This window comes from Sinocyclocheilus rhinocerous, unplaced genomic scaffold (genome assembly GCF_001515625.1).
Source record: "Sinocyclocheilus rhinocerous isolate Xijiao unplaced genomic scaffold, SAMN03320098_v1.1 scaffold362, whole genome shotgun sequence".
Lineage (NCBI taxonomy): Eukaryota > Metazoa > Chordata > Actinopteri > Cypriniformes > Cyprinidae > Sinocyclocheilus > Sinocyclocheilus rhinocerous.
In genome coordinates, this window is record NW_015639507.1 from 1,564,366 (window position 1) to 1,590,309 (window position 25,944).

The following is a 25,944-nucleotide window of genomic DNA, read 5'->3' on the forward strand; positions in this document are numbered from 1 at the left end:
CATTATTTTATGACATCAATTACTGCTTTATTTAATTAGAAAAAGTCTAAATGTTATTTGTGTAGGCTAAGTTACTTTTAATTTAATTAGAAGTAGGCCAACAGCGCCCCCTACAGATTAAAACTCCTACCGAACGGGCGTTAGGACCTGGGGGAGGCTGCCGTTGCTGCCACTGCACATGCTATTACTGTTTACTCTTTCATACACCGAACACGTCATTTTTTATGTGCTTTCACAGTTTAAATGCAGCGATCCAAAACAGTCAATCTAATCATCATTCAGACAAAACTTTGCTTCAAGAATGAGCAACACTGCTGAGGTGATCTAATCGCTAACACACCCTGAGCACATGTGAGTTAAGGTATTCCTCTTATCGGCAAGACATATCGGCATAATTTTTCATATCGGGCCGATGCCGATATTTACATTTAAAGCCATTATCGGCCGATTCCGATATCAGTCCGATAATATTGTGCATCCCTAAGTAAAATACTTAAGTACTGTTAAAATCAGATACTCTTAAGACTTTTACTCAAGTTGTTTTGGAATTGTTGACTTGTAACTTATCTGTAAGTATCTGTACTTACACTCAAATATGGTTTTCAGGTACTCTTTACACCTAGTGTGGGTAATGTGCTGTAATTGAGACATGACTCTCCACAGAGCTAGTTTTGGCATCTGATCCAGAGGTCTGTGGAAGCTTACAACTCTACGCCAGCTTAACATGCAACAGCTTTCGAAATTCAACCATCCAGTCAAAACATTAAAGCTAAATCAGTGGCAAAGTCCGTCACACTTATTTGAACATTTAACATTTGATGTCTGATTTTTCATATTTGTTTCCCTGCAGAAACTGATGTCACTGAGAAGTGCTTTTATCCGTTTTGATTTTCATATATTCATCTTTTAACCTACACCAGCCTTCAATGGTTTGAAGTCATTACAGTTTTATTTTTCAAACAAATAAATTATTTTATTCAGCAAGGATGCATGAAATTGATCAAAAGGGAAAGTAAAGACATTTTTAATGTTTTTAATTCAAATAAACACTGTTTGTTTTGTCAAGTATTGAGGAGCTAAACCATTCAGGGCTTTATAAGTAATTAGCAAGATTTTAAAATGTATATGATGTTTAATAGGTAGCCAGTGCAGTGTTGACAGAACCGGGCTAATATGGTCATACTTCCTGGTTCTAGTAAGAACTCAAAATGCAGTTTGCTAGAAACATGGTTTTCAAAGGAAAGATTGCTATCAAATAGCACACCTAGGATCCTAACTGATGACGAGGAATTAACAGAGCAGCCATCAAGTGTTAGACAGTGTTTTAGGTTATTACATGCGGACGTTTTTGGTCCAATAATTGAAACCTCAAGTTTTTTCAGAATTTAGCAGTAGGAAATTACTAGTCATCCAGGTTTTTATATCAACTATGCATTCCATTAGTTTTGCAAATTTGTAGGTTTCATCGGGCCGCGAAGAAATGTAGAGCTGAGTATCATCAAAAATATTAAGTAACAACTGTTTTCAACATTAATAATAAGCAATGTTTCTTGAGCAGCAAATCAGCATATTGGAATGATTTCTGAAGGATCATGTGACACTGAAGACTGGAGTAATGATGCTGAACATTCAGATTTGCATCACAGGAATAAATTACATTTTAAAATGTATTCAAATAGAAGATAGGGATTTTAAACTGTAATAAGATTTCACAATATTATTGTTTTTATTGTATTTTTTATCAAACAAGTGCAGCCTTGCGGAGCAGAAAAGATTTTTTTAAAAACAACCCCAAACATTTGAACGGTAGTGTTAGTGTATGTTAAAAATCCTGGGAATCTTGCATATTAAATATTTTTTTTAGGTTTTAATTTCAGCTTTTTGCAAGCTGTTAGTATCTAATATAAATAATTTAAAAATAATAAAAAATTCAAGCACCCTTGGGTGTTGTTTTATATTTATGCAGGAAAACATGAGATTTATCTTCTAGACTGCATGTACAGTAAATTTGTTTTTTCTTCAAGTGTGATTGAGCATCTTAAGCAGGATACAAAAATATAAAAGTGAATCTCTGTCTACATTTGCAAAAGAATGAACAGAGGAAAGACAAAACTCTTTAAAACTGTTGGTCAAAATTGTTTCATTAACCTTTTTCAAAACCAGCAATAAATCAATGATATCATGAACTTTGCTTTACTGCAAATTATGCTAAAAGATGCCTCTATCAAAAGGCATGTCTTCCATTCCTTACGTGCCATATTTGCGTTTTCTTCACTTTTCTGTGAGGGATTGGTCTCCTTGTACTGTTTCTGGCATGACTAAGCCAAAAAAAGGGAATCATGAGTTGTAACGAGGCCTCTGTTCTCTGTTGTCACGGCTAAAAAAGTAATGATCTTCGATCGCATTCTTTCCCTGTTCAAACTAATTGCTAAAAACGAAATCCAAGGCACAGACACTGATTCTTTAATCAGTGATTTTTCGCATGCGTTCATCGCGATTACCAGTCTAGAGCGGCGGAGGAAACTAAATAGGGATGGATGGATGGGTGAAAAGCACATTTTCGAGGGGAAATAGTGGCCGGAGGGAATTAGAAGACAGATTAGCTAAACAACGGTCTGTGATAGACGAGTGAAGAATTGAAAGAGAGAAGAAATGCAGTTTTCTAGCCGCTGTTTTGTGAATAACGAGACAATAAATAAATAAATGTGTGTGTGTGTGGGTGATTGTGGGGAAGAACATTAACTACTTATTGATCTTCAGCATGCACTGCTGAGCCCTGGTGAGTGTGTGTGTGTGTGTGTGTGTGTTGTGTCCTAGCATGCAGCGGTGATAATCCCTGAGGTGTTTAGTGGCTTTGGCTATCCACATATGAAATATTTCTTCTCTTTTTCTTGTTTCGCTGCCTCTTCATATGGTCCAGTCACAAATTTTGTCTAGTAAAAATTGCTTATTTTGTATTTTTTAATTAATATTTCAACTTTTTTTTATTCCTTTTTCATTGTGGTCCAGTCACAAATTTATCAGTATTTATTTATTATTATTTATTTTATTAATATTTATTTTTTTTATTTTTTTTTTTACTCCCTTTTCATTGTGATAATCACAATTTAGTCAGTCACAGATTAATCAGTATTTATTTAATTAGCGTGTCCCTTTGGATTATTTATATTTAGTTTTGAATGAGCGTGAAATGTTTTTAAAAAGCCTTTTTCCAAAAGGTACATCTGGAAAAAGGGGGGTCGTCTTATAATCAGGGTCGTCTTATATTCGGGCCAATACGGTATTTTAATGTCGCTATCAGAGCCGATCCTCCCTATACGCAAAATACGCAAGATGCGTAGGGCCCCCGAAACACCAGGGGGCCCCCTTACTCTCAAAGATGATTTAATTTTAGTTTAATTTTTGAATTTGGCCAGCGGTTATGAAAACATGAATGATCATTTCTTGTAATGCAGTGCGCTGTCGCCCTTTCTACGTAAAAATCAGTCAAATATTATTTATTTTATTAATATTTATTTTTTTTCTTTTTTTTTTTACTCCCTTTTCATTGTGATAATCACAATTTAGTCAGTCACAGATTAATCAGTATTGATTTAATTAGCGTGTCCCTTTGGATTATTTATATTTAGTTTTGAATGAGCGTGAAATGTAAATAAACACTTTTACTTTACTAATATAATTTACTGGTCTTATTGTGAATTATTTCATGCATTTTACCCCTCAAAATTACTTACCGTATTGTCCCGAATATAAGACGATGTTTTTTTCTTGGAAATACATCTGAAAATCACCAAACATTGCGCACAACAAATTCATGTGTAAATCGTAAAACCATTTTGTACATCAAACCTTCTTATGTAAATTGCTGGATTCAGTTCAATACAATGGTTTTGTGAATTACTTAAGACAGAAATTTGTTCTGCTTGTGTTTTATGAATGTGACCCATTGTGTTTGATTCAGAAAAAAGCAAAATTAGCTCAGTACAGCCAGTTTCATCCAATTACTGTACTTTTAATGTTATTTCTTCACATTTCTTGTCTACTATTAACTCTAGTTCTACTAAAGAGTAAAGTGGTACTTTGATTGATGTATTTTTATGTATTATATTTTTATTTGCACTAGTGTTAAAAATATTGGGGTCTGTAAGATTTTTTAAATGTTTTTTAAAGAAGTCTTTTATGCTTACCAAGGCTGCATTTATTTGAACAAAAATACAGTAAAAGCAGCAATATTGTGAAATTACTACAATTTAAAATAATGTCATGTTTTAATATATTTTAGTGTCACGTGATTCTTCAGAAATCATTCTGATATGCTGATTTGCTGCTCAAAATAAAACATTTCCTATTATCGTCAATGTTGAAAACAGTTGTGCTGCTTTATTTTGTGTAGAAACTGTGTAGAATCTTTTTTCAAGATTCTTTGATGAATATAAAGTTCAGAAGAACAGCATTTAACAGCATTCTCCTTATAAATGTCTACTGACAATTTAGATCAATTTAATGCATACTTGCTGAATAAAAGTTTAATTTATTTCAAAAAACATAATTTTATTGTAGTGTATACGTTACTTCAAGATTCTTGAAAGAATTTCATGGTACTGTAATGACAGTTCAAAACACATGAAAGAGTCACATTGTTAAATATTTTTTTTCACTCTTAGACTTTTAAACACAGCATAAAGATGCAATATGTAGAGGAATTAAATTTATCCACAGAATGACAAATTGACTGAAAAATTGTTTCACTCTTGGATGCATGATGCTGAAACATTTGTGATAATGATGGGGGGTAATGAGTAATGAGCAGGAGAGGAAGTGATGCGGGCTTCATCAGGGATGCTTAGGACTATTCCTGCTGCCAGCTCTCCTCCGCGTGATGCCGCCTCTCCCTTTGTCATGCGCTGCCGTATGGGATACATATTCATGCCTGCCTATGCTTCAGTGCGTCTGAGAGCTCCTCACACACACACACGACATGAAAGTTGAACACTTCTGAATGACTCCGCTAATTCAACTCAAACCTCATGCTCTTAAAGGGACAGTTCACCCAGGAATGAAAATATTCAGTTGTTGTTCGAAAGGTGACATGAGGGTTAATAAATGATGACAGGATTTTTATTTTTGGGAGAACGGTCCCTTTAAATGCATGGGAACAGCTACCCCATGTATATCTCTGGCTGTAAGGAATGGAGTTTATTCTGGCCACCGTTTTGCAACACAGGGGATTGTGGCTCTTTGCAAACTGTCGTAATTATGCAAATGGAATAATTGGACCGTTTCCTTGAATTCTTTGCCAGCCAAGACAGATTATTGATCGGAGAGGGAAAGAGAAGGAGGAGAGGATAAGGAATAAAGGGAAGGAGACGGATAAACAGAAGGGAGAGAGAGACAAATGTCCTGTGTTCTCAATAAACTTCCTGTCCTGAAGGAAACACGATCTATGCTGGGAAGAGTGAATACAACAGAAATAAAGCTGTAGAAATAGAGAGTTTATTCAGTCGACAAATTAAATTAGCCGAACTCTCATCTCCTCTGTTTTTGTGTGTGCCGTGCATATCTAAATGCATTTATCTGTGATAAACGAGTACATGTGTTAGATTTTTTTTGTGTGTCTGCTTGCAGTCGAGTGTGAATGTGCGTGGAGTCTGAATTAATTTGCTAATGTGCCTGCGGTAAACATAGACGATTCCCTACAGCTGCATTCGATTCTTTAAGAGGTAATGAGCGCAGAAGGAGTGCAGTATCAGCACTGAGTCATTAAAGCCAATTAGTTATTTCTAAAGACAGAATATTGTTAGTTACATTATAAGGATGAGTTAATCTCACAAACCTGCCAAGACCAAAACCAGGTCATATTTCACCCCTAAATCAAAATAAAGAAGAAATTATATTTTGCTTAAATACAAAGGGGCTATTTATAATATCACTGAAACTCAAACATACAAATTCTGCATTACAGTAATAAGAATATATATATATATATATCAAACTAAAATGATGTTGTTTGAGCAGTTTGAATGAGTCCTGTATAGTGTGTGTTTGTCTCTGTGTGAAGAGAATGTATAATGGTATAAGTATACCAGCCCAAAACGGCATTTCTTACATAAGACTGAGGGCCCCTTGATCTGGAACTAAGACAGACTGGCACAAGCCAGCTCACAGTTCACTCCTGTGTGTCTGAAACAGCACTTCCCTTCCCTCTGCTGGCCAAATGCAGGCATTACAATGCCATGACACAAATAAATCCCTGTGCATTTATCCTGTTTAATATCTGACTCTTTCCAGAATGATCATTCACATTAGCTCTATGACTTCCTATGGCCTTTAATCGTATTTTCCATTCTGTTATGGTTTTTCCATTAACAATGTGTTTGTATACAGTGTCCTGAATGAAAAATGCCTCATTATTATTTGTAATTGAACCCTTTGAATAATGCTATCAATTTGTTTTTGTCTTGTGTCATTGCTTAGTCCATCTCCTTCTGTACTCACTCTGCTGTGTTTCATTGTTTCTGTTTTGTTGCACTCCACAATCATGCAGCACCTGTTGGACGCCAGGAGGACAAAGGTTTGTTGTCATGTTCGCCATCGTGCGCAGAACATGGTACCACACACTCGATGTGAAATGTGTCCCTGATCTTTAAACAAAACCAGACTGTACCCTGAAACTGATCCCTGGATTCGGATCTCGTGGGTTTCTTTGAGTGTTGTTCTTTTCTATTAGGGATGCACAATAATGGTGACCATGTCAGTATTAGCCAATATTAGGATTTTTAGTTGTGTTGGTCTCATTAGTTCAATATCGAAAGCAGTTATTATCAGCAGATTTTATTTATTTTATTTTTTATTTGATGTAATTATTTTATTTTATTAATGGGTATATTAATTGAAACGTTTCCTTTTTATTTCTTTTTTACCATTTTCTATATTGTTATTTGCCTTTGTTATTTTTATCAGTTTTTTTAAAAGAAATATTTCCATTTAGCTTTTTTGTTTTTGTTTCAGTTTTAGTCATTTTGGTTCTAAAACATTTTATTTAATTCTGTTGCCAAAGCATCATTTCAAATTTTCGTTAAATTTTTTATCTAATATTTACATTTTGGTTTTTTTTCCTTATTTTTTTCAAGTAACTAAAATGATTTTTAATATTTTTATTTAACAATAACAACATGGCTTCATTCATTTTTCTGTAAAGCTACTTTGATACTATATGTATCTTGAAAAGTGGTATACAAATAAAAACGAACTGAACTGAATTGACTGAATTTGAAAAAAAGAAATAGGCAAAACTATAGATTTCATTGGCAAATATATTTCATTATCAGCTAACTACATCAGCTAATATTTTATATCAGTGCATCCCTACTAGCTGCTGATCTGAGACCATTGCTATTTTAATTATCACGTTTAAATGGATCAGATCTTTATATAAGGACAACCTCAATAAGGAACATTTTCCCTTATCTGCTCCTCTTTGTTCCTTCAAGATAAGCTAAGGCGGGGTAGCCGGGACTTAAATAGCTAGTTCTTTCCTAAAATCCTGACCAAAAGCATGCCTGTGATCGTCGACTGAACCGTTTCTTCGGTCAGAATTGTGTGTTCTGTTTGTGATAGCGCAAGGATGTGTAATGATCTAAATTTCCTGATACGAGTGTGGATTATCTGATCCAGTTCTGGGCCCATAAACTCTCTCATTCTGCCGAAGGTGCCACATAGACCCGAAAACCCCATTATCTTGTGACTATTTCTAGCACAGTTCTTTGCCATTAACCTTATTTAAGGAGCTATTAGTTAGTGTTTTCTCTAGAGAAACCTTATCCTTTCCGGTTTCCTCTCCTAGAATAGACCCCACTGTGGTTTTCCCGCTGTATTCTTAATTCTTTATCTGGATATATTTCCAGATATTGCTAAACTGGTCAGTTTAGCTATTCAAAATTAACCTTTCAATATTGATCGCAGTCAAAGAAATGGAAAATAGAAGTCATTATGAATGCAAAAATGAACCAGTTAAGTTGTAATCTGTACTCAAACCAGGTATGATGCAGCAATGCTTTAGGCTATCAATTCTAGCCCCGCCCACAGTGAAATCTCATTGGTCCAAAGCAGTGCTATTTTAGTATTATTTATATACTATAATAGTATTTATTCATATTTTTAACTAGCTTTTATTTTAAAAGTTTTCATTTTAGTTAAAGTTTTAGTAATTTTCTTATGTGCTGTTGTCATATTTATTCGTTTTTTGGGTTTATTTAATTTTTATTTCTGTTTTGGTAATTTTAGTACTTCAACTTCAACTTATTTATTTCAGTTGCCAAGGCAAGATTTTTCATTTTCATTTTTTAAGTTACATTTTTTTTATCTAGCATTATATTTCATTTTATAACAGCTTTATTTCAGTTACCTAAAACTATTTTTAATAGTTTAGTTTTAGTTAACAACAACAACAACACTTCTTCCAGCATCAATTACATTCTGATTGGCTTTTGTCACTTTTCAGCTTTTTAACGTTCTTGAAGGACAGAAAAATAGCTCGATGCTAAAAAACTTGTTGCCCCACACCTGGTTAGGACACAGTGCAATATGTTTATACATCACAGTGGGGTCTATATAGCCTGTTTTCCCAAAACTAACCTGATATTTCTGACCTCAAAACATGTTCTGAATGGGTCTGGATGAGGATACCTTCTGATTGTTGTCTAAATGAGGATCCCAAGCCATCTTATGTTAATTTCTGCTTTTGTTTCCTTCTCCAGCACCTCCAATTGACCATCCAGGCCCTGCAGGACGAGTTGAGGACTCAACGCGACCTCAACCATCTTCTCCAGCAGGAGAGTGGGTCGCGGGCCAGTGGCGGAGAACACTTCACCACCATCGAGCTGACCGAAGAGAACTTCCGTCGGCTCCAAGCCGAACACGACCGTCAGGCCAAAGAGCTCTTCCTCTTGAGGAAGACGCTGGAAGAGATGGAGCTGAGGATTGAGACGCAGAAACAGACGCTGGGAGCCAGAGACGAGTCCATAAAGAAGCTATTGGAGATGCTGCAGAGTAAAGGGCTTCCCCCAGCCTCAGGAAGAGCATCAAATGAGGAAGAGCAAGAGCGAGCCAGGCGTATCGCAGAGGCCGAAGCTCAGCTGGGCCACCTAGAGGTGATATTAGACCAGAAGGAGAAGGAAAACATCCATCTGAGAGAGGTATCAGGTTCTACTCACACTTTTGGGTTGAAAGTGGATTTTGGGCCATGCGTGTTCAGCCAAAAATGAAAATACTGTCATCATTTACTCACTGTTCACTTGTTCAAAACCTTTTTGAGTTTCTTTCTTCTGCTAAACACAAAATAAGATATTTTGAAGAATGCTGGTAACCAAACAGTTAGCGGTGTCCATTGACTTCCATAGTATGGAAAAAAATACTATGGAAGTCGATGGCTACCGTGAACTGTTTAGTTACCAACATTCTTCAAAATATCACCTTTTGTGTTCAACAGCTGAAAGAAATTCATACAGGTTTGGAACAACTTGAGAGAATTTTCATTTTTGGTTGAACTATCCCTTTAAAGGTGAAGTTTGTGAATTCTGCTCTGTTAGCATCACCAGGAATTGCAAAAATGAGTATTTTCAAACATGAACGTGTAACACTTTTCAAAGCAGATTTTTCAAAATATAATAATTCAGGGACAGTCTCCATGGAGCAATCTGAAGTTAAGTGGTTTGCCATCGTAATAATCAGATAGACAGTGAGATGCAACTAAGACAATAACAGCATATGGTCTGTGAAGTCATCTAAACCCAGGAGAAAAACGTGAGGAGATCCATGCCAGTGCTGTTGCAACCACACAGATAGTGCGCATAATTCACTGTGAGCTCAAAGAGAATAAAATAAAACAATAAAAATGTCAAAGAGTGAAAGAGATCAGAATGCACAGTGTGATTTTCAGAAGTAGGACATGTTCCTGGATTGCAATGTTTTGGGTTTTAGGTTTTAGGTTTAGGGATAGAGTTAGGGTTAAGTAATGGATTTTAACCTCACACTATAACAAGTAAAAAAAGTTGTTGTAATAAACAAGAACACCTTTTTTCTGCAGTGTAGTAGCTCTATTTTTGTGTTATGTGTTTGTCATTATGTTGATTATAATTTTTTGTTTCTCTCAGGAGCTTCATCGGAGAAACCAGCTTCACCCAGACCCTGGAAAAACTAAAGCTCTTCAGACTATCATAGAGATGAAGGTAAATATCTGTGAATGCTGTATATTGTATAATATGTACTATACATTACTATTCATAAGTTTGGGTCCTGTAATGTTTTTAAAGAAATTAATACTTTTATTCAACAAGAATGCATTATTTTGATCAAAAGTGACAGTAAAGGCATTTATAATGTTACAAAAGATTTGTATTTCAAGTAAATGCTGTTAGTCTGAACTTATTATTCATCAAAGTATCCTGAAAAAAGTATCACGGTTTCCAAAAAGTATTAAGCAGTACAACTATTTTCAACAATGCTAATAATAAGAAATGCTTCTTGAGCAGCAAATCAGCATATTAGAATGATTTCTGAAGGATCATGTGACACTGAAGACTGGAGTAATGGATGTTTGACATCACAGGAACAAATTACATTTTAAAATATATTAAAAACAGAAAACAGCTATTTTGAATTTTAATAATATTTCACAATATTACTGTTTTTACTGTATTTTTAAACAAATAAATGCAGCCTTGGTGAGCCTGGTGAGAGTGAGTTGTCGTTAGAGAGTGTAGTAATATTTGGCACGCTCCGGCTGCTCAGGAAGAAAAATAGACAGAAAAAGCAAACAGAAAGTGGTCCAGAAAGACAAGAGAAATGTCTGATGGCAAAGCCACTGCAGCATGCTGCTAAATGGCTGAATGAAACAGTAAGTGGGTTTGTGTGCTCACAGGCAGAAGCATTACACACTGCTCTAAAAATAAAGCATGACCTCATGCAAGGTACGCACACACCCCTCGGGTCCACTCTAATTGGAGCTAAATATTACCCAGAGTTCACCACTGCATCCATGTGATACAAAAAGCGTAATGATAGACTCCTATTCAAAGTGCAACTTCGCTAATTCGATTTATGCATTTTCCTTGAACCAAAAACCGCAAAAGCCGCTCCACCTGTACTGGTTTCCATTTCTCTTTTAACCTTTAGCATCACCGGTAGTGTTCTCTCGCCCTATTGGCTGAGCAGGGATGCTGATTCTGGTGCCATGGGAACAGGTGGAGTTGTTTACAACACAGAGAGCACAAATGCAGGCGTGGGAGAGGATGACAGAAAAGAGAGCAATGTGATCTGTTTGCTTATGCTCTGAAGATGGATATTATCTTTCATTGAGCCACAAGGTATAATGTTACATTGCATTTAAATGATGAAGGATTTACCATTCAGAGCCTTCAAGATATTGACGATGAGCCTTCGCTTTTTGCCTAAGGAATCGACGCTCTGTGTACAGTATGTGCAAAATGGGATGTTGGTTTTCAAAGGCCTCGTGTGAAAATGGTGCCTATTGATGTCTGTGAAAACAAAAAGACGAGAGAGTGAGCAAGAGAGAGAGAGAGAGAGGAAGAGAGCGGAAAGGAAGGGCGGGTTAGCGGAGAGAGCATGCGAGAAGGAACAGCAAACGTTCTCTTATGTCTGAATGGGAGATGGACCATATCTAATGCCAAAGACATTGTATTATTTATTTAAAAAGCTGAAGGAGCTGCAACGCTGCAACTTCAGGGAGTTCTCGCAGTCCAAAGAGGCACACGCACAGCTCGCTTTCCCAGAGCGTCTCTCCGCCCGGGCTGGATGTGCGCTCAGTACTACCAAATGGTGATTACATGCTGATCCATTAGCATGAGAGAGACAGATTCTGCTTTGGCTATGCAGCAGTACTGCAGCTACTCACTGGCGATGCTGCAAGACGTTAGAGTTTCGCATATACCCGTCTTCCTCTTGTTTTGATCCCATCTGTTGGGAATAGGGTTTGGCATGCTTCGATCCGTAGAATCGCACCAAAGTTGTCATACTGGCTTAAGATGATGGAGCACAGCGTGGCTAATTTTTCCACTAAATTGTTTATCCAGGACACCAAAATCGCATCCCTGGAACGCAACATTCGGGACCTGGAGGATGAGATACAGATGTTGAAGGCGAATGGATTGCTGAACACGGAGGATCGAGAGGAGGAGATCAAACAGATGGAGGTCTACAAAAACCACTCCAAGTTCATGAAGACCAAGGTAAACTTTTACATCAGGGAGTTCAAAACTATAAACAGCCATAGACACAAAGAAATCAGTGTGTTTAGGTAACTTATAAAGTGAAATGCAACATATATCTGATGATATTGATTATCTATGGTGTTTTTTAAGGGATGTTCTCATGTTGTTGTTATTTAATTTGTTGAACTCATAAGTAGGATGACACAAAAGATTTTACTGACCACAACTGTCAAGCTCCAAATAGGAAAATAAAAGCAAAAACCATTATAAAAATAGTGCACACAACTTCCACACACAGTCTTCTAGAAGCCATGTGGTTTACTTGAGAAGCAGACTGAAATTTAGGTCAAGATTTGAGTAAATAATGACAAAAGTTAATTTAATTACTTAATGATTGCTAACAGCCTGAAGATGTATATTGATTTTGCTTGAAGCTTATATGCTTTTTTTTATCATATGAGCAAGATTTTTTGTTTAAAGTAAACATGAAATCAATATTGACCCTACTTACTTTCTTAACAAACATTCCTGATTTTGTTTTGGATAATTTGTTTTGGATAATAATTTTTTTTTTCTTATTCCAAATTATAATTTATTTATTTTTGTAATCTTGCTTAAAAATGTAAAAATTTGCTTTGTCTCTTAAACAGCTGTCCTATTTACGTTTTCAACCCCTCATATTTCAATCCCTCCCCTGTAATTACCTGCCATAGTGACACATTGCACAATCCAATTCTTGATGGATAAAAGTCCCACCCTTGATATTTTCACTTTAAATATTGTTTCATATTAACGAAAGGAAATGGGTTGTGAATGCTGTTTCAGGTTTATTTTTAAAGCAAATAAAACAGTAAAGATTTGCAAGATCAGCTATAATATCAGTGATTGGTTAACATAAAAAAAAAAAGATCTGCTATTGGTAGCGGCCAAAATTCCGCTTTCAGTCCATCCTTAGGTGAAATATTACATTGAGCTTCTTTTAAAGAAATAAATGTGTCAGAAAATGTTTAAGTGCAGTAAAGGGTTTTAAGTGTTTGGGAAGTGGCTGAGAACATCCTTGTGGATGTCTTGTGGAATTGTAATGATGGATTTGCGGAGTAATGCTAGAAGCAGCAGTATTGAAACTATAGCATCTGTGTAAATATTTCTCACGACTTTGCTGACAGTGTTCCCTGTCAAAACACTTCAGTATGTCTGCTGTAGGTTTATTAGAATTTCTTACCTCATAAACTTTGGCTGTTTCCAGTGCCAACAAGTGTACCATGCACTGCGTCTAAAAGTGTCTCGAAACAATACATTGCGTAAGAGGTTGTGGGTAGTATTAGCCAAAAAGGAATCGTTGTAGCAGTGTCGTTGTAAAACTATTAAAAAAACTTTTTTTTCGTAAGTTAAAATAAAATAAAATATAAATATTAGATGAAAAACTTCAGCTTAAAAAAATAAAATGACCAAAACTATACTAAAATATCAATTAAAGGTAAATAGAAATATTGAAAACACAAAAAAAATTATAAAAAGCACACAACTGAATTACTAAAAATCTAGCGTAGCGTTAGTTCTGGCAGGTCACGTTAGTCAAGCTCGCATCAGCTGACTCTCAGCTGATCCCCATCTACCTATAGGAATACGACGCCTATCTAAGCATTCATATATAAGGTCCCTCAGTATTATCAGCAGTTTTCGTATTGCTCAATAGCTAATTACTCTCCTCCATCCCCAGCTCCTCCTCTGTCAGTCAGGATTCAGCCTTCTGATTCTCCTTTGAATCAGACTAATTCTAAAATGTGTACATAACATTATTGAACTTTAACGATATCTGCAATACATTTATGTTGGTTCTGTTCTGTTTACCCTGGGGGGGTTATCGCTGCTCTCCCTGCTCTCATCCATGCTAGGCTGCATGGATGCGCAGGGAGTTCTTGCCCAGAACAGAACCATACCGCCAATCCAAACTGTATGCTTATTGTCAATCATCTTTGACGATAGTGGTCCTGACAGAACTGAAAATAAAATTAAAACAAAAACCAAAAATATAAAAATAAGAGCAAATTTTAAATTCATTTAAAAAAAATTATATTTACTAATTATAATACATTATTCAGATCAATAATTTATATACTAAAATATACTAAAATAACACTGCCATCCAGGCCACTTTAACATACTATTTTCAATGTGCAATGATTTGGGTACATACTAATTTTAAAATTGCATACTGAATATGACAGATGCAAATTGGGATTCTGACTTTGTTCTTTTAAACTCATATTTAATTATATTCTGATCCAGAGTTCTGATTGGTTTGTTTGATTTGCACCGCATTGCTACTGTTTTGAACTGGCTTGTTTCTTAAAAGAAAAATCTAGTTGGTTAGTTGATTTTTGTGCACGTGTGTGTGGGTATTATTATGTGTGATGTCTTTGCTGTATCTAACATGCTTGTGAATAAGCTGGGGGTTTTGTTGTGATATTTATAGATCTCGTTAATCAATAATTAATATGGCTGATGTATATTAAATGGGGATTGTGTTCTGAAATCCATCTTTTATGTGAGGAGAGTACAGATGTAGAGAAGAAAATTCCCATGCTCATTTCAGTTTAACTATTAAAAAAACATAGCTGATTAACACATTTTATGACATGATATTGTAAAAATATTTGTTTTTTGGATACTTGGATGTTTTTTAATATTTTATGTGCTAAATGATTTCCCCGTCCTATAAATAACAGAAAATGTTCTTTCTCTGTGCCTTCTTTTTCAGATTGACCAGCTCAAGCAGGAGCTCTCAAAAAAAGAGTCTGAGCTTTTAGCTCTGCAAACAAAACTGGAAACTCTGAATAATCAGAATTCAGACTGCAAACAGCATATTGAAGTGCTCAAAGAGTCTCTCACTGCCAAAGAGCAACGTGCTGCCATCCTACAGACAGAGGTTAAAATGTTATTTTATTTTATTACTCTATTTTACTTCTTTATTTTTATTTTATTAAGTTTTAACATTTACCTTGGTGCAACTCCTTGTCCCTTAAAATTCTATGTGTGTGTGTTATTGTAAATTATTTTATTTTATTTTTTAATTTACTCTTTTATTTTATTTCAATGACCACTTGAAGGCATATCTCATCAGCTTTACATGAACTCTTTGCTCATGGTGTGTTGTTTAGGTGGACGCTCTTAGATTGCGTCTGGAAGAGAAGGAATCTTTCCTTAATAAGAAGACGAAGCAACTGCAAGACTTGACAGAGGAGAAGGGAACACTGGCCGGGGAGATCAGAGACATGAAAGACATGCTGGAAGTCAAAGAACGCAAGATAAACGTCCTGCAGAAGAAGGTAAATCTCACTCAAGAATCAAAGGTCAGAGGCCAGTTTTCATGGGCCATTAAAAAGGATTGGGGTCGATACAGAGAAGAATGTGATATGAGCCAGAGCAAGGGGATTTGAAAGCCTGTATATGTAACAGATTTATCTTATTGCGCACCTATATAGAGTTTTTGGTCCGATTTGTTAGAAAATATACTGAGAAATGGACAATTTATTCTTTGTTAATTAGGGAAATACACAGAAAGCTCTTTTCTAAAACCTGGTGAGCTGAATTTTGACTAAAAATTGAAGCAGAACTGCGTGTATTCTTCACAGATAAGGCAGGATTAGTCAAATGCATTTTAACTGCAGAGCCGCAGGGCAGTAGTGTCTTTCTCCCCATATCTGCTTTCAACTGCTTTTTCTTCTTCTTACCATCTCACCACATGCTTTGCTGGGTTCTTCAGCCTTTTTCATGTTGTTCAGTCACTGGAAACATCTCAAGAGTCAAAAAAGGCTAAACCGTATTTAACTTCTGATCTCTTGCTGTTTTGTGTGCTGGTTTGATCCTTTTTATCATACATTTTAAGTCACATCACAAATAACCTGCTGTATTTCTCAGATATTTATACAAGGAAACACCCTAGTAGCTCCCTTTGCCTTCAACAGCTTCATTTGTTCTTGAAACCCCTTCATATTGCTCCATAACTGGGGGTAACGGGATATTGCACCATTCATCAAAGAAAGCATCCAGTTCTTGGGGGGATGAAGGAAGTGAAATCCAGCCCATTATCTGACCGTACAGAACATCATCAGGCATAAATATTCCCACGAGACGCTGCCCGTACCATTAGAGACCAACCGCATGTTTCACAGTCAGCAGTAGATGTTGTGGGCTGAAACATCCTCAGGCTTCCTTCAACACAAACCCATTCAAATGGAAAACAAGGTGTTTGTTAGACTAAGGTATGCATCTTTGTAAGATGGCCTTAAGAACATGTGGCTTCTTTGTAAGATAGCCTCTAGCAGCTACAGTACATGCAGTATACATCCATTCATGTCAGTAAACATTGACTTACGAATGTTTCTCATTGTCAGTGCCATTTGTTGTTATTTGAAATTTGCCCTTGTTATTTTGACAGTGTTCACCCTTTGACACATTAAAATGATGTTTTTGTGACCAATGCATCTACAATTTGTGGGTATATTTTAGTGCTGGGCGGTATACCGGTTCATACCGAATACCGGTGTTTATTTTTGTTATGATATGAATTTTTAAAATACCGCAATACCGGTGTATGTCGCTTAAACAACGTTCGGAACGCGACACTGTTTGAAAGGGAACAGCTGTATGTGTTACTAAGCATGAAAGTTCCGAAACTGAAGCTGTAGAACTAAAAGAACGTGATGACACAGAAGAACTCATCCACAATATCCACACTGACCGTATACAACGTTCGGAACGCGACACTGTTTGAAAGGGGTCCCTTTTCACTGTTGCACTGTGGTGAGGGAACAGCTGTATGTGTTACTAAGCGTGAAAGTTCCGAAACTGAAGCTGTAGAACTAATAGAACGTGATGACAGAAGAACTCATCCACAATATCCACATTGACCGCCACAAATATCCACCGCCCCCTGCCATCAGCTCCCGCGTCTCACACACACGAGCGCGACTTTAGCACTAGATTTAGCAACTTTCAGACCCTTTTAGTGGCTTTTTTTCCATAGAATATTCATACTGACAAACCTAGCAACTTTTTGGGATAAACCTTAGCTATGGTTCAGAGAAGCAGCGCATTCAGTTGGCCGCACCGCAGCCAGCTCGTCAATAAATGAGTACAAAACAGCGTTTCCTAGCACCCTGTCGCTTACTGATTGTTTGGAATTATAAATATGAGCGTAGTTCGTCTGTTAATATCACATGCACTTTTTTGTTTGTTGTTTTTTTTAGTTTGTTACTCAGACGCAGGCAGTGCGCTGCATGAGACAAAAAAGTAATATAGCCAAAACAACTGCATAGCCGCTCTTTAGTGTAGATGCATGTTGATTTTATCAGACGATGCCGCGATTATAAATGATCGAGACTCCTGGTTAACATTAAAAGGGGTCGTGTTTAGTCACTATTTAGTGTGGTATTTTTTGACAATATTCACTCATCATGACAGTAAAATAGGGCATTCTAAGTCAATATACTGCTGAATTTCCTCTCTCAATCAGTAGAAAATATGCTTAACACCCGGTCATGCATGAAAAAAATACCGTCATGTACCGTTAAACCGGTATAATTTTTAAAAATACCATGATATAAATTTTTGGTCATACCGCCCAGCACTAGTATATTTGTAACTTTATTGGCTTATAATACTTTTACAATTAATGCTTTAATATTAAAAAATTATTTAGCAGATCTCTTATAGCAATAAGATAACATGACATTAAGTCAAATTTAAACTCCCTTTCTATGTGCTTTATATAAAGGTGAAGTATGTCATATTAGCACCCCTGGTGGCACCAAGTTAAAGTGCAATTCTTGATTGAGGCAAGAATGAGTCCTAAAACCTGAAAAGGAGTTCCATCGCCCCAAAGTCAATTGTTTTTTTTAAATGGTTTTTTGGTGAAATGCTTGAAATAAGGTCTGTGGTAAAAACAAGCTCAATATATGTTCACGTTTTATTTTACGACATCATTTATAATACATCATTAATACCCCACTCGTGATTTTTACTTTTTTTTTAAAGGAAAACTCATCTACTCACTAGTTGACATTTTTTTTACAGCCTCATTGTGTTTATACTCATGCTCTTGCAAACTGTTCTAAACGTAAACTTACGAACTTGTAGATTTTAAATAAATATTAATATAGAGTTGTTGTGGTCGTGATGTTGAAGTCATGCGACTGTGATATAGTTTGTTTATAGCCTAACTTTTTACTTCTGGCAATTGTATTTAGGCTTCAAGATTCATAACAATTGCATTTATTTGTAAAGATTATCATGATGAACAAAGCATCTAAGAATCATTAACTTTTGTTGGTCACAGAGCTTATTTTCTGCCATAATCCAAAAGGCAATTGAAAAATCCCATTGGCTTTTTGTTGAGTTTGCAATCAAAAGAGAACTCCAAACTCTCAATTAACGGTTCGATGGTTGCTAAATCCAGACTGGTTTTTTATCTTCTTCCTCTCTCTCAGATTGAGAACCTTCAGGAGCAGCTGAGGGATAAAGATAAACAGCTCGGGAATCTAAAGGACAGGGTGAAGTCTCTCCAGACGGACTCCAGCAACACTGATACTGCCCTCGTCACACTAGAGGAAGCCCTGTCTGAGAAGGTGCCAGAAATTGTCCCAAACAGGTGGAAGTGGAAATGAAAATGTAGGCCAGAAGCACATAAAATTAGAGCTGCCTCATATACAGTATGCTAATTTAGGTTTTTGGTGAAAGCTGACACTTTTCACTATAAATGAAGTTCAAAGTTCGAGAAATTGCCTTTGACAACAGGCTGTGTATGACATTTTCGCAGGATTTTACACTTAGGAAATAAATTGTGCCTGCTGATAGCATTGTTTATTTGCATGCACTGTGTTGTTTTAGCACCTGATTCTCTAAAGTAATTAGGCAAATCAGGTAACAAAGAAAACATGGCCAAAAAATGTATTAAGTATACAGCACATTTCTCAGCATTCAGGCCAGATGCCTGGAGACCACGATGATCTGGTACACTTTACTCAGATTCTACAGCATTTTTCCAACTTTACGGCAAGTTTTTGTCAATTTACCCCCTAATCTGTGAACAATGAAGACGTTTACTGACATTTATTTATAAACCTTGAGTGTTACGGAAGTGGAAATTGTTTTAGCATGCTCAATTAGCCGCGAGTTCAGGTGCAATGTGTTTTTGTCACAGGAGCGAATTATCGAGCGCCTGAAAGAGCAAAGGGAAAGGGAAGACCGAGAGAGAATGGAGGAGGTGGACTCATATAAAAAAGAGAATAAAGACCTGAAAGAGAGGGTGAACTCTTTACAAGTGGAGCTAACAGAGAAAGAGGTACGTCAGTGATTGTGTGCGTGTCTTGTTTCAGTTGTGTTTCTGGGAGGTTTTGATCGGACTGTCTTGCTCTTCCTCCAGTCGAGTCTCATAGATTTAAAAGAACACGCCTCCTCGCTGGCCTCGTCAGGTCTTAAGAAAGACTCCAAACTCAAGTCCCTTGAGATCGCAATCGAGCAGAAGAAAGAAGAATGCAGTAAACTGGAGACACAGTTACAAAAGGTATGATTTTCCTTCTGACATCTTGATAATTCGATATTGGACATTTTCGGATTATCAGCATCAGTTGTTAACTGTGCATCTTAACAGAAATTAAGATTAACAGAAGTGGTTGTTCCTCTGTGTGTCAACTCCAGGATATACTGACAGTTTTGCAAATAGAAAATGCACATTTTTGTTTTCAAATATTTTTAGTTATTAAATGTTGTGTAAAATAAAACGTAATTTTTTATTATTTAATTTTAGCAATCATGTGAATTTAGAATTTCAGATCTTTTTTCAGAAATTTCATATTACGATTATTACATTATATAATTATACTATACAATTTTACAATCTAAACTTGTGAAAGTATATATATATATATATATACAGGTGCATCTCAATAAATTAGAATGTTGTGGAAAAGTTCATTTATTTCAGTAATTCAACTCAAATTGTGAAACTCGTGTATTAAATAAATTCAAAAATAAAGACTTTTACATTGTTCTAAAAAATTAAATGCTGTTCTTTTGAACTTTCTATTCATTAAAGAATTTCTTAAAAATATTAAAAAATATTTTTCTTGAGCAGCTAATCAGCATTTTTGATTTCTGAAGGATCATGTGACACTGAAGACTGGAGTAATGATGCTGAAAATTCAGCTTTGTCATAGAAATAAATTACATTTTAAAATATATTCAAATAGAAAATAGTTATTTTATGTTGCAAAAGAATTTCACAATATTACAGTTTTCCTGTAATGTTCAGTGTTTTTAATCAAATAAATGCATAAGAGACTTCTTTCAAAATTTAAAAATTAAACATGTTAAAATCTTAAAAATTTCACAGAAGTTTTGAACGGTAGTGTATGTATTATAAGCATAACAATCTTTTGGAAAAGTTTTTTCCAATCTTTTTTAAAAGACCAAAACTTTTTGTACAAAGGAGTTCATGTGCTCAATGTCACAAATTTGCTGATTTGATTGACAGTGCAACGTGCTTTTTCTGTTTCTGTTCATTTTGAATGAATCCCAGGTTTTCTCTGTGGTCTCACTGGATATATTTTGGCAGTATATGCTCTAGGAATATCTACCTTTTTAAACCCCATATCAATCAACCTTTAATTTTCACCACTAGAATTACATTCAATGATTTAGCCAGTTTTTTCATTGAATGTGTTTTCTCCATCATCTTAATGGTCACTCATTTTAGAGGGCATCATGGGAACTGTATAAAAGTGTTTATGAGATGTCTTTGTCTAATTTCTCTTATTTGACAGTAGCTGTGTCTCAAAACCTAGTGAATTGCCTACTTAAATGGCATTTTTGGGTGCCGGGGGCACATAGTTCAGTTAAAACATTTGAAATGTGACTGTGATGATCAGAAATGCTGTCTAGGAAGGCGACTCACTCTGATCTGACACTCAGTCAGCTTCGTTTTGTTCTTGTGTTGCTCTCTGGTTGTTTCTATTCTCCTGTGTAGAACATTATCATTTTCCTGAAAGAAGAGCTAATGATAAAGCTTGTGCTGTTTTACTGAGTCCCTTCATCCTCCTCCTCTTCCTCATATCCCATGATTCCCTCCTTTGCAATGTAGCAAGCAGAGCAGCTGTTCAGTCAAATGAACAATCCCGTAAGTGTCTCTCTGGATATGTATACAAGCACACTTTGAAAACATGAGGACACTATACTCTTAGTTTCTTTCTTTACCCTTAACTTGTAAAGGTCTGCAAATAATTAAACCCCTGCTGCCTATATAATATGTATATTAGGTAGGTACAGCTTTTCATAATTATGTGAAATGTCATGTACAAATATCTGGACGTCTGGTTATTTTTGGAGGTTTTTGCAGTTGCAGGTTATTTGGGGTCTTGCATATAGAGGAATGTAAATAATTTAATGTATAGTAAATTGTGCATTACAAAAATTTAATTTGAGTATTAATTATTTTATTTTATTATTTTTCAAAAAAAATTCATCCATAGTTCTGGTGCAATACAGATATTTTCAGCATCTTGCATGTGCATCCTGTTTAATATCCATTATATTAATTTATTGTTTTTATCATATAAACTGTACGTAGTGACAACAATGAGATGAAACCAACAGGATTAAAACAGAATTAATTGGGATTCAAGGGCATTCTGTGAAATGTTGAAAAACTGTATTGTTTCCTCATGCTTCCAATGTTTCCTTGAAATTAATACCCAGATAATTGAACACGCATATGTCTGAAGGCAAACGCATTGCAAAGAACCTTACCACTGAACCATGGAGCTAAAATCCACATTTGCATGTTGCATTGCATGTTCCTGTTTTGTGAGTTTAATTCCTCTCATGTTATGTGAACTTTTTGAGAATCTGGTTTGTCAGCTTTGATCTGTTGCAACTTTTGGTTTTATGACCACATTATTATCATGTTATCGCTTTCTTAAATTTTGTATTGTGTGTGATCCATGTTGTGTTTCAGAGTGCTTACAGTGTTTTAATAATGAAGCAAGGCCGCATTTGAATATTGCAAAGAAAATTATGCATAACTGCAGCTTCCTCAGTTTTACAGTATGACGTGATCTCCTATATTTAGTTTTAACTGCAACAAGCCAAATAAGCACATTTAATCTTCGGGATTTATGCATTTAAAGCTTGGCTAATTATCTGCTTTGTGGAGCCAAAGAGCCCTCTAGTCTGCAATACTGGTGTATGTGTTGGTTATAGAACTGGGAATGTTTCTTCATGAATTGATTTTAACTGGTTTCTATGGTGATGCCTTCCAATGATCCTCATACAGAAGGCTCATGAAGTGGAGGTGCAGCAAAGCTCACCCCTGCTGCCTATATAATATGTATATTAGGTAGGTACAGCTTTTCATAATTATGTGAAATGTCATGTACAAATATCTGGACGTCTGGTTATTTTTGGAGGTTTTTGCAGTTGCAGGTTATTTGGGGTCTTGCATATAGAGGAATGTAAATAATTTAACGTATAGTAAATTGTGCATTACAAAAATTTAATTTGAGTATTAATTATTTTATTTTATTATTTAAAAAAAAAAATTCATCCATAGTTCTGGTGCAATACAGATATTTTCAGCATCTTGCATGTGCATCCTGTTTAATATCCATTATATTAATTTATTGTTTTTATCATATAAACTGTACGTAGTGACAACAATGAGATGAAACCAACAGGATTAAAACAGAATTAATTGGGATTCAAGGGCATTCTGTGAAATGTTGAAAAACTGTATTGTTTCCTCATGCTTCCAATGTTTCCTTGAAATTAATACCCAGATAATTGAACACGCATATGTCTGAAGGCAAACGCATTGCAAAGAACCTTACCACTGAACCATGGAGCTAAAATCCACATTTGCATGTTGCATTGCATGTTCCTGTTTTGTGAGTTTAATTCCTCTCATGTTATGTGAACTTTTTGAGAATCTGGTTTGTCAGCTTTGATCTGTTGCAACTTTTGGTTTTATGACCACATTATTATCATGTTATCGCTTTCTTAAATTTTGTATTGTGTGTGATCCATTGTTCAGCTTGCAGATGTATGTTGTGTTTCAGAGTGCTTACAGTGTTTTAATAATGAAGCAAGGCCGCATTTGAATATTGCAAAGAAAATTATGCATAACTGCAGCTTCCTCAGTTTTACAGTATGACGTGATCTCCTATATTTAGTTTTAACTGCAACAAGCCAAATAAGCACATTTAATCTTCGGGATTTATGCATTTAAAGCTTGGCTAATTATCTGCTTTGTGGAGCCAAAGAGCCCTCTAGTCTGCAATACTGGTGTATGTGTTGGTTATAGAACTGGGAATGTTTCTTCATGAATTGATTTTAACTGGTTTCTATGGTGATGCCTTCCAATGATCCTCATACAGAAGGCTCATGAAGTGGAGGTGCAGCAAAGCTCACGAGGGAACCCTGAGTATGTGGACCGGGTCAAACTTCTGGAAAAGGAGGTGTCTTTCTACAAAGATGAGTCCAGCAAATCCCAGGTCGAGGTCGAGAGGTTACTGGAGATTCTGAGTGAGGTGGAGACGGAGAAAAACGACAAGGATAAGAAGATCGCAGAACTGGAAAGGTGAGGAAAAAGCCACTTGTTTACTTTCTAAATGCTTTTGGAAGTGTGATGTTGAGCATTCAAATCACATTGACACTACTAGTTAAAGTTTTTTTTTCCGCATGAATTTGTATGATTTCGAAAAGCCTTTGATCTAATACTTATACTTAAATACTTGAAATTAGTTTTGTAGAAAAACATAATTTGTGACTTTGTACATTTATTGTAGTATATGCTGTATGAATGCATTACAAAATAATTGTATTTAATGCATGTAATGCATACATATGTGCATACAGTGTAATACAATAAATGCATAGTTATTTTTAAAAAAAGTAAAAAAAATAAAATAATAATAATAATATGAGTTTGGCCAGATAATTATGCAAGCATTTCTTTACAAAATAAAATATTTAATTAATAAAACATTTTTTAACAAATGATTTTGGCCATGTAGTGTGATAGTGTTTCCGACACGGGATAAAACTTTAACATAAAACTTTAACTTTTTTTAACATACTTACATTTGTGTTATTTTAATGTTTTTCTAAAATGTTAAAAGTAGTATTAATAGACAATGAATAAACATGTCCAAACATTCCTTTGTAGCGTAAATATTGGAATTCAGGTGAATTTTATACGATTTGACGAGCTGAAAATGATTTCTGATGCCTGTATGAGTTTCATAATGCAGCATCAGAACTAATCTCTCGTTTTGCTGTTATCTCGGGCTTTGACAGCATCGGTTGACAGTTTCTACTGTACTTAATATCAAATTCTGCTGGGGTATAACATCAAAATGCTGATGTCAAGGGCCGTTTTGTTACTGAGGCAGTACAAACCATGCTGCACTCTCAGAGTTGGTCATCTCCTAAAGATGAAATATGATGATGATTGCAAATATTTATGCTGTTTCCTGAAATCATGCATTCATGAGGTCATCAGTATTCTGTGTGTTTCTGACATGTTCTGAATATTGATATTGAGCTCGTGATTAGTGGTTGTGAACTGCCTTCTCTTCATGCGCCGTGATGACTGCTATTCACGACAGATCTGTGTGCGTTTTGGCATGTTCACATACAACTGCCTTCATATCTCTTTACTCTTCTTCTAAATTCTTATGTTTAGTTGTTGAGTAGTTCATCTAAGATATCAGGTCCATGCTAGTCATATATGTTCGGGTTGTACATCATCTGAAATGGGCGTTCACACTAACAGCAATTTCCAAGTGACTGTAATTGATTGAGATATGACACAACAAAGTCATGAAAGGTTCAATTTCATGCAAATAAGCAGTAATACAATTAGTGGATAATACTAAATATGTCTAATTTCTAATTCTCTATATATATAATATATATAATGCAAAACATCGACTAGCCATAGTAGAAATTATCAGCATTCCAAGTGAGTTTGATTTATGCATTTATCACGCATTATGCAGTGCTGCAGTTTGCACTTTATATACACTTTTTCCCTTTTATTAATAAAATTCCTGTGTGAACAGCCCTTAAAATAGAGCATCGAACATTACATTCAGTTCCTCGTAGGTTCTCCAGCTCTCGCTCAAAGTCTCGTTGCTTTTTCTCGGTTGACATGCTCATGCTTTAGTGTTAATGTGGTTTAATTAACCATGTGTGTTTCTGTTCTGTTTTTTTTACCGTCTCGCCAACTCTTTCTCTGTTCTGCCTGTTGGTCTTTCTCTTTTTCCGACTTCTTTCTCTTCCTCCTGTTCTTCCATGTTCCTTCATCTTCTATCATAAAACACTCATTTCTGGTTTAAAATGTTTTTGTCCATCCTCATGTTTTTCCTATCCTGCATCTCCTCTGCATTTCTCTCATTGGCTCCTCAATTTCTGTGTTTAACCAATTGAAATTCAACATTGTATTAATTTCTATCTATCTATCTATCTATCTATCTATTTATCTGTCTGTCTGTCTGTCTGTCTGTCTGTCTGTCCGCCTGCCATCTTCCTTCGTGTTACCTCCATCCATAACTTCATAACTCATACCCCCTTCACTGTGGCCCAGTCCCCCTCCTACCGCTGCCCGCCCCGCGCCCCGCCCTGGTGGCAGAGCCCCCTCTGAACCTCCCCCCTCTGT

At 35.7% G+C, this 25,944-nt stretch overlaps 1 protein-coding gene across 1 annotated transcript in view; it reads left to right on the top strand.

The window, feature by feature from the left end:
• Nucleotides 1-25,944, top strand: part of erc2 (ELKS/RAB6-interacting/CAST family member 2) — a 54,862-nt gene that overhangs the window by 17,115 nt on the left and 11,803 nt on the right. Inside the window, exons 3-13 of the mRNA XM_016566891.1 lie at nucleotides 6,545-6,571; nucleotides 8,757-9,194; nucleotides 10,152-10,226; nucleotides 12,090-12,245; nucleotides 14,989-15,156; nucleotides 15,389-15,556; nucleotides 18,719-18,856; nucleotides 19,432-19,572; nucleotides 19,654-19,794; nucleotides 21,370-21,405; nucleotides 23,660-23,862. Coding sequence (XP_016422377.1) covers nucleotides 6,545-6,571; nucleotides 8,757-9,194; nucleotides 10,152-10,226; nucleotides 12,090-12,245; nucleotides 14,989-15,156; nucleotides 15,389-15,556; nucleotides 18,719-18,856; nucleotides 19,432-19,572; nucleotides 19,654-19,794; nucleotides 21,370-21,405; nucleotides 23,660-23,862 — 1,691 coding nt within the window. The remainder of the gene's footprint in view (nucleotides 1-6,544; nucleotides 6,572-8,756; nucleotides 9,195-10,151; nucleotides 10,227-12,089; nucleotides 12,246-14,988; nucleotides 15,157-15,388; nucleotides 15,557-18,718; nucleotides 18,857-19,431; nucleotides 19,573-19,653; nucleotides 19,795-21,369; nucleotides 21,406-23,659; nucleotides 23,863-25,944) is intronic.